General features: G+C 46.5%; 1 protein-coding gene across 1 annotated transcript in view; it reads right to left on the minus strand.

Annotated features, from left to right (window-relative positions):
• The window catches only part of LOC310660301 (collagen alpha-4(VI) chain-like), a 92,314-nt gene that overhangs the window by 43,090 nt on the left and 35,049 nt on the right, over positions 1–14,175 (minus strand). Inside the window, exons 12-18 of the mRNA XM_083404624.1 lie at positions 13,203–13,552; positions 11,891–11,969; positions 10,266–10,411; positions 10,073–10,165; positions 4,667–4,720; positions 2,006–2,077; positions 566–592 (exon numbers count right to left, since the gene is read on the minus strand). Coding sequence (XP_083260750.1) covers positions 566–592; positions 2,006–2,077; positions 4,667–4,720; positions 10,073–10,165; positions 10,266–10,411; positions 11,891–11,969; positions 13,203–13,552 — 821 coding nt within the window. The remainder of the gene's footprint in view (positions 1–565; positions 593–2,005; positions 2,078–4,666; positions 4,721–10,072; positions 10,166–10,265; positions 10,412–11,890; positions 11,970–13,202; positions 13,553–14,175) is intronic.

Below are 14,175 nucleotides of genomic sequence, written 5' to 3' on the forward strand. Positions count from 1 at the left end.
TGGGGCTCATGGAAGTAGGAGTCCTAAACAGCTAGAGCTCACATCTTTTTTATTATTCAAGCCATATCCCCAAACAAGGTGTGCTACCATGCAATAGGATGCTCAGATCTCTGCCCTGCTGTCTCTCTTGGCTGCTCCATCCACCTCTTACTACAAACACATTACAGCCCCTCTAGGCCCAGCACGCTCCCTCTATCAATGACTACACTTCCTAGAAAGTCTTCGGAGCAATAGGACAGAAGATGTTGCAGAGCTCTGGAGTCACTCCAGGAAGTCAAACTGTGCTGTTTCGCTCTGAAGACATTATAGGAAACATAGGCATGAGCAAGACTGGCCTCAGGCACCTTGTACGTTTATGGTCAGAGGCAGCCCTGCCACTCCCTTCTCCAAAAACAGCTGAGGCTTCCTCAGTTTGCTTGAAGAGATCCCAGAGATCCTTCTAAACTACTTGTTGTTATACAAAACCCCACTTCTCATGTGAGGCTTTTGTAAGTACTTATGGGAAAGAGGCCAAAGTGAAACACCGGTGAGCACTATCTGAAGATAATTTTAAAAGCATACATACCTTATTTCCTCGGTATCCTCTTGGTCCCTGAAATGCAAAAGAGACACGCTGCAAGTGAGCTACCAGAATGAACGCATCAATTCTCAGCAGAATCCAAGTATAAAGGTGTCGTTGTCCCCCGCAACTAATAATACTAGAAACCAGAATATTCAAAAACAAGATTCATGAGATGAACCAGCAAATTGTACGCCACTGTACTGATGCTTGTGATGCAAGAACCAAGTGCATCCCTAATTCGCTCCAAATGTGCATCCTGGCAATGTCTTGTCCAGCAATCATTTTCTAGCAGAGCCAAAAAGAAAGGCAATGCATCACTTCCCAACACAGATTCAGGAACCCTGTTTATTTTCGTACCAGACTTCTGAGGTGTGCACACACCTGAGTCTAAGGGATTTATCCACAGAAATGGATTCATCCAGATAAATGAGTGGCTTTAGAGGTGGAAAGGCACATATTCTGCATTCCTGTAGGGGAGGAATGTGAGCCCCAAATTCTCAAAGATATACAGTGGTGCCCCGCAAGACGAATGCCTCGCAAGACGGAAAACCCGCTAGACGAAAGGGTTTTCCGTTTTGGAGGTGCTTCGCAGGACGAATTTCTCTATGGGCTTGCTTCGCAAGACCAAAATGTCTTGCGATTCCTGGGGGTTTTTTTCGCTCCCCACCCCTTTTTTCTAAGGCACTAAGCTGCTAATAGCCTTTTAGCAGCTAATCCGCTAATCCCTTAAGCCTTTAATAGCCGCTAATAGCCGCTAAACCGCTAATAGCGCTAATCCGCTAATCCGCTAATGGGCTTGCTTCACAAGATGAAAAAACCGCTAGACGAAGAGACTCACGGAACGGATTCTTTTCGTCTTGCGAGGCACCATTGTATGTAATGGTTCTAGGGGTTGCTCGTGCGTAAGCTGGTGCCAACACCTGGCTGGGTTGCCTGAGTGAACCTTTCCTGTCCGGACAGCCACTCACCCGTGACCGTCTCAATCGCTGGCATAATCCGTCAGTGGGCATTTCTTAAACTTCTTCCAACATAGTTCTTTCACACCCAGTCTCCTCCTACTCTCCCTGCGCGGAAGCCTTCTGCGCAAGGAGGGCGTAGGCAGTGGAGGACCCTTCCTCCCCCCGCTGGTTCCCGACAAGGAGTCATGTGACTCCCTCTCGGATTCCCCCATCTGCACCCCTTCTCCACTGGAGCTGAGCTGATTCCCTTCCCCAGAAGATGGGCTGCCTCTCCCAATCCCGGGACGCTCTCTGAGATCCCTCTGGAGCTCTCTCTCTCCCTCCGGCACTGATGGCAGTTCCCTGACAATATATGATGGAGCTGCACGAAAATCCACAGCAAGACACAGATGGACAAAAGAAGAGAAAAAGAAATAAATTGTGGCAAGAAGAGTGATCTGGATGCACCCTGAGGAAAAAACATACTTCAAAACCATTCACTTGCCTTTAGGCCTCTGGAACCAGCACAGCCTCTTTCTCCTCGTTTGCCAGCGATACCCATTAGACCACGATCTCCCTAATGAAGAGAGAGAGTCTGGTAAAAGCCACACTTCCCACATGAACCAGGGCATAAGGCTGACTGTCTCTGGAAGACCTGTGTACAGAGTATCTGATATCTGCTGGCCTGCCCGCTTGCCACATAGCTGTGGCCAGGTTTCACTGAGTATGGGGGGTGTCAGCCTTAACAATAATAAATTAAAAGCCATCGGGTCACATTGTGAGGTCTTCACATAACACAAACCGTTTGCTCTCTCTGAATACTGAACTGATTCTCTGAGTGTGCGTTCTTGATGCAGCCAAAGCAGCAACACCGATGTCAGCAAGCACAGGGGAGCCCCAAAGTTTGCAGAAGTTAAAAAATATACAAGGTGTGACTGGAAAGTTCGGTGAATCGCCACAGAAATCGGACAGCGAGAAATATTCAAGCATATATACTTTACAGGCCTTCTGATACAATGTGTTAGAATTCCTGCTGAACTCCTGACACAATGCACCCTTGATAACGTTCATAGAACTGTTGGAAACTTCTGGAGAAGACCTCTTTCAGTTCCCTTGTCACAGCAGCTTGGACGTGTGAAATGTTGGAAAATCTGTGCCCTTTCAGTGCAGATTTCAGTTTTGGAAAAAGAAAGAAATCCATTGAGGCCAGATGGGGAGTATATGGAGGGTGGGATACCTCAGTAACCCCAGTAACGATTTCACGTGGAATATGCAATTCTTCTGTGATCATTCGGACAGACAAACGCCGATACCGCATCAATAACTCAATAATTGTGTTGGCATTTGCCACCGTTCTACTCATCGATGATCTGCCAGACTGAGGGTCATCTTCAATGGTTTGCCGCCCTTCACAGAAACACTTAAAGCAATCATACACTGTCTTTTGAGTTACAGCTTCATCTCTGTACACAATTGTGAGCATTTCATAGGTTTCCGGTGCCAATTGTATGTTTGAATATTTCTCACTGTCCGATTTCTGGGACCATTCATTGAACTTTCCGGTCACACCGTGTATAAGCAAAGCAGCCCAAAGAGGACTGTATATGCTTAGTGGGTCATGGGATACTGCCCGGCAGCTGAGAAGCATGGGGAAAATGGAAAAACCAGGGGGTGGTACCCATGGAATTGAGTTTCAAGGGAAGGGAAGATCTGGTGGTTTGGCCCCTTGAACATTCAAACTTCACTCTGCAACATTTTGTTGTAGATCCTTGTTTCACTGCTACTACTACTACTAATAATAATAGATATGGAAAGACCTGTCAAATTCTGTATTCTCAGTTTCTTGTTTTTCCAATGGTAAGCCCAATTCTTCACATATTTCATAATTTTTTGGGGGGGAAATCCCCACGGAATCCATCTTGCCAAACACATTTTTATACGTAGTTGTGATGAATGTGCACATTTCAGCAACCAAGTTTCCTAATGTAACACATTTATGCACGTTATTTTCAGCACATTAACTTTCATGCATGGTTTCCCTGGCTGTATGAATTTCTGTAAAGATTGGAGAACTGCGTTGCAAAATTCGGAAACGTACACATTTCAAAGCATAGCTGGGTTTCAGCTCATATTTTGGAAAGTGTGAATTTAACGTGTTCAGCTTTAAATGTGTACTGAATGAAATTTAATAATAATAATAATTTATTATTTATATTTATATTATATTTATATTTATATTTCTCCTCCGTCCCTAAATAGCACAAGTAGTAGTAGTAGTAATATAGGAAGAGAAGGAGGAGAAGGAGGAGGAGAAGCAGCTTCTTCCTCCCACAATAGCCAATCAGCAATCTAATGCCACTGAGCCCACAGCTCTCAATGGACTGTTAAGGGCAGGCATGTTCAAAGTCCGTTACGGGGGCCTAATCCGGCCCACCGGTCAGTTTAATCCAGCCCTTCTGGCAGTTTATTTCCTGGGGTAAAATCCTAAAAAAAAACCCTCAACAACTTTGGTCAGCCCTTCACTTCATCAAATCGGGCCCTCAAAAGTTTGGACACCACTGGTTTAGGGCTTCTACCAACCTAGCAGTTCCAAAGCACACCAGCGCAAGTAGATAAATAGGTGCTGCTGTGGCGGGAATGTAAATGGCATTTCCGTGTGCTCTGGCTTCCATGACAGTGTCCCATTGCACCAGAAGCAGTTTAGTCCTGCTGGCCACATGACCCAGAAAGCTGTCTGCGGACCAATGCCAGCTCTCTCAGCCTGAAAAGTGAGATTAGCGCTGCAACCCCCCAAATCACCTTTGACTGGACTTAACCGTCCAGGGGTCCTTTAGTTTTGCCTTTTTACCTCTACTGGCACCCTCCTCTTTTCTCGTCTTAGGCATGACTGGTCTCATTTTGTCCTCAAGTTGAGCAGGACTATGAGAACTGAGATTCTTATTTGTGTGTATGAGAAAGCTAGTCTGGAGGTCCCACTCTCTCGAGACAGCAGGGTGGGCTATAAATTTTTATATGGGCTGATGGATGAATGAATAAATAAATCTTCTGTTTCTGGAATGCTTTTAAAAGTCGTACTTTATGCAGATTCCCAGGAACAGAACCAGGCCGCTCTCATGTAAGCGAGCAGGTCATTGCTTCTATCCCACAGAACTATGTGTTTACTTACCGGTCCTCCTTCCTCACCCGGATGACCAGGGTGCCCTCGATAGCCCTCACTTCCCTGAAAAACAGCAGTTCAGAGAAAGTGAGTCACATTTAATTCAAAAATGCTGCTTCTTACAAATAACAGAGCTTCTTTGCACTTATTTCAAAGACCTGCGGTGACCTCTTTTTATTCTTTATTATTTTCCGTGCACTGCTCTGGTTCGCCAAAAGCGGCTTAGTCATGCTGGCCACATGCCCCGGAAGCTGTCTGCGGACAAACGGCGGTTCCCTTGGCCTGAAAGCGAGATGAGCGCCGCAACCACAGAGTCACCTTTGACTGGACTTAACCGTCCAGGGTTCCTTTACTTTTTTATTTTTACTTGCAGAGAATATACTATTTTCCTATGTTGCGGACTTCTTTGGTTTCTTCATTTTGGAAAAATCTACAAACCACTTCATCAAAATGTTCTCCAAGTAGGTTACAAATAAAGCTGTAGATTAAACACGGCTGAAACCCAGGAAACCCTTTTAAAAACAAAGCTATGTAAAACCAGCATCATTAAAAACTAAGATGAAACAAATGCAGATAGCTGTGTCTGCCAAAGGGAAACCTTTTTAGCAGCCCTCGCCCTACCATTGGTGCCAGCTGTAAGCATTTGACCAGACCCCCCAAAACAGGTTCTTCTTCCTAGCAAAGCTGTCCTCACTGACACTTGGGTATCAGGAAGGGGGAATTTTTAGGGAATTAAGCAAGAAGCCAACTGCTTGCAACCACCCTCTCCTCCAGGGTCTTCTTTAAGGGGAATGTCAGGAGTTTAGTTCATCATCCATAGGGATTGGACTCCACTCCTAGGTCTGTGTTTTACAGGCAAAAGTATACAGCCCACATCATTTGCTATCTGGGCCCATCTGTAAAGGTAAAGGTAAAGGTACCCCTGCCCGTACGGGCCAGTCTTGACAGACTCTAGGGTTGTGCGCCCATCTCACTCAAGAGGCCGGGGGCCAGCGCTGTCCGCAGACACTTCCGGGTCACGTGGCCAGTGTGACATCGCTGCTCTGGCAAGCCAGAGCCGCACACGGAACGCCGTTTACCTTCCCGCTAGTAAGCGGTCCCTATTTATCTACTTGCCCCCGGGGGTGCTTTCAAACTGCTAGATTGGCAGGCGCTAGGACCGAGCAACGGGAGCGCACCCCACCGTGGGGATTCGAACCGCCGACCTTTCCATCGGCAAGCCCTAGGCGCTGAGGCTTTTACCCACAGCGCCACCCGTGCCCCGGCCCATCTGTACTGGGTGGGGTATAAATTGTTGTTGTTGTTGTTGTTGCTGCTGCTGTTATTGTTAATATTATTGGATGCTACAAGCAGAGGAAACTGTTCTCTCTCCTCTTTTCCAGGTCTGTTGGCCAATCAAAACAATAGTGAGCTAGACCAGTAACTATAGAAGACATCTGAAGGCAGCCCTGTATAGGGAATTTTTAAAAATGTTTAATGTTTTATTGTGTTTTTATATATGTTGGAAGCCAGCCAGACTAGCTGGGGCAACCCAGTCAGATGGGTAGGGTGTAATTAATTATTATTATTATTATTTAGGATGTCCCTATTTTCATTGAGGACGCGGGTCGCGCTGTGGGTAAAACCACAGTGCCTAGGACTTGCCGATCGTATGGTCGGCGGTTCGAATCCCCGCGGTGGGGTGAGCTCCCGTCTTTCGGTCCCAGCTCCTGCCCACCTAGCAGTTCGAAAGCACCCTTAAGTGCAAGTAGATAAATAGGGACCGCTTTATAGCGGGAAGGTAAACGGCGTTCCGTGTGCTGCTCTGGTGCAGGCTCGCTAGAGCAGCGATGTCACACTGGCCATGTGACCCGGAAGTGTCTGCGGACGGCACCGGCTCCCGGCCTCTAGAGTGAGATGAGCGCACAACCCTAGAGTCTGTCAAGACTGGCCCATACGGGCAGGGGTACCTTTACCTTTATTTTCATTGGAGAAGTGTTGCAGGCACAGAACTACCATTCCCAGAATTCCCTGGGAAGTGGGATGACCATTGCTCCTTCCTAGGAACTGCAGCTCTGCGACGGTAAATGGTGTCTATTTAAAGTGTTACAATACCGCTTGAAATGTATAATTCAACTAAGCCATACACTACTCTTGCTCCCTACTTATATAATATTTGGGTTTCCTTTTTTAGCACTTGTGTCAGCAGTAGGTCAACAGAGCCTCAAAGTGTCCCTATTTTCCAGGGACAGTCCTGGATTTACAGAAGCCATCCCAGTTCCTGATTTGATCCTGGAATGTCCTCCTTTCCTTAGGACATCCCTATTTTCATCGGAGAAATGTTGGAGGGTATGGAGTTATGCAGTGGCGTAGCGTGGGTTGTCAGCACCCGGGGCAAGGAAAGTAATTTGCGCTCCCTAACCCGGGCAAGGCAAGTAATTTGCGCCCCCCCCCCCACTGCACTGTCCCTCCCCCAGATAGTCCCTCGCTCTCTCTCCGCTCCGCACCGCACGCCTGGCACCCTCCCCTCCACAGTGGGCGGCGACCCGGCGGCTCGGATCGGATTCGCACAGCCAGCAGTGCAGTGAGAGTGAGTGAGCCAGGTAGGGGCAGAGAGCTGCAAGTGCAAGCGCGCCCCCCCCCCAGATGTTGCGCCCGGTGTGGCTGTCCCCCCCTGCACCCCCCACGCTACGCCACTGCAGTTATGTGAGCCCCCAGCCATCTGAAGTCTGCCCTGTATAGGGAAGTTTTTTGATGTTTAATGTGTTTCTATGTTTTTATATATGTTAGAAGCCTCCCAGAGTGGTTGGCCCAACCCAGTCAGATGGGTGTGGTATAAATAGTGAAAAAAATTATTATGGAATAGGACGTCACTATTATCATCACAGAAATGTTGGAGGGTATGAGTCAAGGGTATCATGCCTGCTGTACACCACTTTTTTGAAGTTTATTAAACGTTACTAAACAATCAAATTGGTATATGTTTTCAACTCAACTCAGCATGTGTGACAATCCTCCCTTCCTTACTCTGTTTGAATCATCTCTTTGAAATGCAGGGGAGTTCGCCACAGACCCCTGCAAAAATAATTAGTGAATCATCTTTCAGCCATTCAAGTGGTAAAAGTTAACAAGGAAAACTGACAGACAAAACAATCGTGGGATCCATGGACTGACAGAAGATTCACGACCAAAGAAGCTGGAGGTTGCATTCTTATTGCATGCTTGAGGTTTGAAAGATTTAATAAATTTTTGTCCGAAGCATTCAGACTTTATGGAAGTAAGTGAAGAAACCACAGAAAACTGACTTGGGTCAGTTTCGTGTTTGTCCCTTACTTTTTCCAATCAGTCAGGTAGCCGTATTGGTCTGACGCAGTAGAAATATATATATAAATTGTCCAGTAGCACCTTATCTGAAGCAGTGTGCATGCACACAAAAGCTCATACCAAGAACAAACTTAGTTGGTCTGCAAGTAGATAAATAGGTACCGCTCCGGCGGGAAGGTAAACGGCGTTTCCGTGCGCTGCTCTGGTTTCGCCAGAAGCGGCTTAGTCATGGTGGCCACATGACCCGGAAACTGTACGCCGGCTCCCTCGGCCAATAAAGCGAGATGAGTGCCGCAACCCCAGAGTCGGTCACGACTGGACCTAATGGTCAGGGGTCCCTTTACCTTTACCTTAAGGTGCTACTGGAGATTTCCCACCCACCCCCAATCAGTTCATTCCTGTAAATGCCACATTCTCACCATACATTTAAAGCTATTATTATTATTATTATTATTATTATTATTATTATTATATTGTTATTTTATTATTTATATCATGCCCATCTGGTTTGGTTTCCCCAGCCACTCAGGGTAACTTCCAGCACATCTGAAGGCAGCCATGTTTAGGGAAGTTTTAAATGTTTGAAGTTTTATTACTGTTATTATTATTATTATTATTATTATTATTATTATTATGCTGGGAGCGACCCAGAGTGGCTAGGGAAACCCAGCCTGATGGGTGGGGTATTAATAAATTGTTGTTGTTGTTGTTGTTGTTGTTGTTAACATAATAATAATAACTGAAAAGCCATGCCTTCCCCCAAAAGCATTCTGGTAGCTGTAGTTTGGTAAGGGTACTGAGAGTTATTAGGAGGCCCCTATTCCCTCACAGAACTCCCTGTGAAGAGGGATAACTGTTAAACCACACTGAGAATTGTCAGCTCACAGTAATACCTTAATATCCTTTTCATTTCTTTTAAGTTGTTGACTCTTTATGGGTCTGCGGGTCACTTTATGGGACTTAACTTCAACAGGAAATCTTCAAAGAGGAAGTCTGATGAGATCCATAACATACCCTCCAACATTTCTCTGATGAAAACTGGGACATCCTATTCCATCATCATAATATATTTCTATTTATTTATACCAAGATGTTGGACTGAATCCTGCTGCCTCCTGACTCTGTATTAGGATGCTATCACTGTTCACAGGCTGGCAGAGGAAAGAAATCAGTGTCGCATCTGGCTGTTCTCCTTCAAGTGATATTGAGTGTGGCAGCGCCATTTGCGTGGCTATACCCGCCCCCTCCCACAAATGGAATAAATAAAGACACTGGACACCAGAACTTAGAGCGGTATTGGCTTTAGGCATTGGCCCTAACAGACTATCCGGTCTAACCGGGAAGGGTTAAACACCAACAGGGGGAGCCCCCGAGATGCACATCCCTGGGCGCTCCCCGAGGGGTTACCGCTCGGGGGGGCGCTTTAGGCCCTAGCCTCCGTAGGTTTCGGACGAGGCGACGCCCCCCGGAGTCCTTTAACGAACTACCCTTCAAGAATTGGGGGAGGTGATGGCGATCCTTCCCCCTGACCTCATTTGCATAACAATACCCCGGCCAATGCCTAACTGCCAAAACCAAGGAGTTGTGACGTTTTGCTATGAGGTAGGCGAAAAAACCAAGTGGCTTCAAAATTCAGCCAATTAGCCAAATGGAAAAACTCCTACCAGGCCCCTTGCGGCGACCAGCCGAAGCCCATAGCAAAGTCTGAATGCACACCTAAAGGGCGGGTGGGTGGGACGGGTGGGTGGGTGGGAAAACCGGGGCTGCTGCAGAGAAAGGAAAGGGGTGAGTCCGGGCTGCCCTGACCTTAAGTGCCCTCAGGTGGGCCCGCCCCCAGCGCCAGCCTATTCTGGCGCTGCCAGAAATGAATAATAATGGGGAATGGGAATCTCAGAGTCCCGTGGGGCTGGCTCCAGCCCCGCGAGAATGTGGATGGGGTCGTGAGCCCGCAACAACCCCCCCCTCCTTAGTTCGGGAGTGGCTTTCTCAATTTTTATCTTGTGAATCACCCTAAGATCTATTGATGAATGGCTAATCTAATAAAAAATAAACAAACCACGCTTCATGCCCACTTGCAGTACACTCATACGCTCCACTCTTCTCTCATTTTACCTTTATTCCAGAAGTTCCCGGCGCACCGCGAATTCCATCTTCGCCAAAACATTTGCAGCAAACATTGCAGCATTCTCGTTCAGTGACAGTATCCTGCAAAATAATGGATGCCGGTCATTGCTACCATCGGCACCATCGAGAACCGAGGAGAGTGTCCTATCCCTTTACCTCCTCCTTCCCGGAAGAAACTTACAAGCGCTCGCCATAACCTGCTGGGGAGTTCTGGGTTTCCGATGAGCAAAGGTTCCATATATTCAAATCCTCTACCAAACTCTATTTCCTGCAGTTCATGGAATTCCTGGAAGTTTCCCAGGCCTATCGTTAAAAGTGCATTCAGGCCTGAAAAGGAAATGGTGTGAAAACCAATTATTGGATTTTCTAAAGTAGAAGTGTAAAAATTTATATTTTGGATTTCTTTAAAAAAAAAAAGGGAAGAAGTTTTTAAAAAGAAAAGACAGAGTTAATTAAACTAAACAGCTTTTCTTGGATGTTTAAACATTCACATTCTGGGAGTGATTGATTGATTGATTGATTGATTGATTTGATTGAATTTATACACAGCCCTATACTTGTGGATCTCAGGGTGGTTCACAGAATAAAATCAAGATATAAAACCACAAAATACATAATAGAACTGGGAAGTTTGCTGATATCTGCGCTACATCACAGAACTCACAATCTCTGCTCAGTTGGTATAATATGGAAAAGTGTACTTTTCGCTTAATGGGTAAATTTATAGAAAGCTGGCTTTTATTCATCCCTCATTGGAACACAAACTTTAAGGATAATATTCAGCCATATGTTTTACTCATATTTTTGCAGTTTTTATTGTGTTATATAATAAGATTTAATTTTGAAAGTCCCACTTGATTTCGTTCCCCTTTAAGCAAGACAACTGTAGAGAATTCATTTTAACACATCAATCTATGGATGGCTTTCATCAAATTGGGCCAAACAAGTCTGAAATCAGTAAAATCAGTACGGATGCTACAGTATGTGTTCCTGTGTGGTTATTTTTCTCAGGAATTGGGCTGGCCACATCAATTTCTTCATGCTTGAGCTGAATTCAAAGCAGAAGTGAAATTTCATTTTTGAGCTTTCTTCTGGGACTGCCAGAATCAGCTCTGTGCTTAACAGATGGTAGGTGGATTTTTGTTATTATTATTTAAAATGAAACACAGCTGTATAAGAAAAGATGACATTCTTTATTTCCAGCGTATTTCGAGCGAAAAACTTTCTCCAGGGATACGATCTCTGTTAGAACCTGACACCTATCTCTGACACCTATTCTAGAGCAGCTGCCTTCATTCTCCTTATTTTGGAAACTTTTAAGACAGATGATTGATTTCTTCCTTTTTCTTTTTGAGGACCCAAATGTGTACACCCCCACCGCATCTGATCTCTTAAGCTGAAGCCACGTCAGCATGCTTTGAGGATTCCAGATAATTCGTAACCGAATTTTCGTAACTCCAAAGTCTTGGGGAACATATTAGCTCTCTCTTAATTTTGGACAACCCAGCTGGACAATGATCAGGCATCAACAGTGTGGTGTTTTTGAAATGTTGGTGTCAGCATAAAACTATCACAGGAAGTTCTGTTTGCGTCCTGGCAGTCTGTACAAGATGGTCGGCCTTTACGGAATGCCTCCCATATGGATGAAAATGTCGTGCATTTTGGTTATCAGAAGATAAAGGGCAGGAGGAATAAGCAAGGCAGGCTCAAAAGCATCAGTGCATCCTTTCTTCTGCTCCTGGCTCTGCTTATAGGCACAATGTCTCGGGTACCACCACGCAGAAATGTTTTCTAGCATCTATTTACCTTTCCTGCGAAGACCGTCGGCAGTTGTTTTGAGCACTTCTATGCTGTCATCTGGCCCATCAGAAAAAACTAAGAGAACCTGTGATGAAACGATAGAAATGAGAATGGCAAAAGGGATGTGGCGATTACCATATGCCAGAGGTTTTCAACCTTTTTGAGTCCAGGGCTCCCTTGACCAACTGCATTCTTTCTGCGGCACCCCTGTGGGGCTCAGGAGCCCGGTTACGTCACCCCTTGCCTGCAGAGCTGGCAGCCCTTCACCCCTTTTTGAACACCCTCCCTGTGGGGAGCCACACAACTAATTGGGGGGAGGATGTTATAAAGGCTGGTGATAAGCCACTATCTCTGACCCAGGTGGAGCCAAGGAGGTCTCATTTATAGGAATATAAGAAGTTGCCTCATACTAAATCAGATCTCTGGTCCATCGAGCTGCGTATTGTCCACAGAGGGTCTCAAGGTATTCAGGTAAGAAGTCTTTGTACCTGAAAATGCCTGGGATTGAATCTGGGGTCTTCTCCATGAAAAACAGATGCCCTCTACCACTGAGCCACAGGATTCCTGCAGGTAGCAGTGAGTGATGGGTAAAGTGGCTCATCAAAACCAGAATTGCCACAGTGTTTAATACCAGGCTTATCTGACTGCTGGATTTTTGACCACCTCTACCATCACAGGGACGTGGGTGGCGCTGTGGGTTAAACCACAGAGCCTAGGACTTGCCGATCAGAAGGTCGGCGGTTCGAATCCCCGCGACAGGGTGAGCTCCCGTTCCCTGCTCCCACCAACCTAGCAGTTCAAAAGCACAAAGTGCAAGTAGACAAATAGGTACCGCACTGGTGGAAAGGTAAACAGCATTTCCTTGCGCTGCTCTGGCTCGCCGGAAGCGGCTTAGTCCTTCTGGCCGCATGACCCGGAAGCTGTACGCCAGCTCCCTCAGCCAATAAAGTGAGATGAGCACTGCAACCCTAGAGTCGGTCACGACTGGACCTAATGATCAGGGCTCCCTTTACCTTTACCATCACAATGCAGCCATTGTGGTGGCTGTGGTCTATGGACTCCCTGGCTTGGTTGCTGTTCAGAGATGGGGATGCAGTGCTAGTACCACCCAGCAGCTGCCCAAAGGACTGGATCATGCCTTTATATAATATTTTTATAGTCACTTTCCCCCCCTGCAGCATACAAATTGTCGGGGGGTGATTTGGCATGGCTGGAACACAGCAAGGAACAGCTCAAAGTCCACTGAAATTGGCTGGTGTTTTGATGCACTTCCCGTCACACATAAAAGCAGACCCAACCCCCCAAAGAACCCTATTACCTTTACTCTAGCGGAGGCCAGGCTGAGGGATCTGTCCCAAAGGGACTGCAGGAAGCCTGCATTCAAGTAAGTGTCCACTGTTGTTTGTACAGCCAAGAATTTCTGAACGATCTCGTCATTGTAGGCTTCAAAGTTGGAGTCAAACAAGGCCTGGCCGCTTTCAGAAAACACTTGGTACCTAAACCTGATGTTGACAGGAGACTCGGCGACGCAACTGATATTGATCACGGAGCCCATTTGCTGAAAGAGGCGGGGCAAATAGACTTGCAACCTCTGCTTCAAAGGCAAGGCAGAGACAGGCCTCAGACGCTCCGAAAAATCGACTCCTACTGAAATGTCCATGTTGCAGTCTGTAAAGAGGAGCGGGAGAATAAACAGTCAGAAAGGCAGATAATTAGGAAACACAAGTTCATTGCGATCTTCTCAATCAGCACTGGGTGTAGGAGGGGTAAGATGCTGAGAATTCAAAGGCCGAAATTCCGCTGAGAGCACCTGGGAATTCAGCTAATGTAGACTGTCTGCATTGAATCAGACAGTGACCCGTTGGCTTCTGCTGGCTGAGGTTTTATGAGAAGCCATACTTAGCTGCCAGAGAGGACTGAGATGCTTGACGGGACAGTTTGTTCTGCTTCCAACCGCAGCAGCAGCAGCAGCAGCAAGCTCTGCCACGAATTCTTGCTGCAAGAGGGCACATCAAATGGTCCCAAGATATTTCAGTATATTGAAACCTAGGGAGAGCAAAGGGCAGAATAGGGGACAGTGCAGTGGAGGGGTTGTGCTAGGACCTGGGAGACCAGGGTTTGAATCCTCACTCAGCCATGAAGTTCCCTGGGACATTGCCTCTCAGCCTGACCTACCTCACCGGGCTGTTGTGGAGGTTAAATGAGGAGGGGGAGAGGACCACACGTGCCACCTTGAGCTCCTAAGCTGGGATATAAATGAAATAAAGGAACAGAAAATCTAGTGCCGATAC

The sequence above is a fragment of the Podarcis tiliguerta genome (genome assembly GCF_965153285.1).
Source record: "Podarcis tiliguerta genome assembly, chromosome: 12".
Taxonomy (NCBI): domain Eukaryota; kingdom Metazoa; phylum Chordata; class Lepidosauria; order Squamata; family Lacertidae; genus Podarcis; species Podarcis tiliguerta.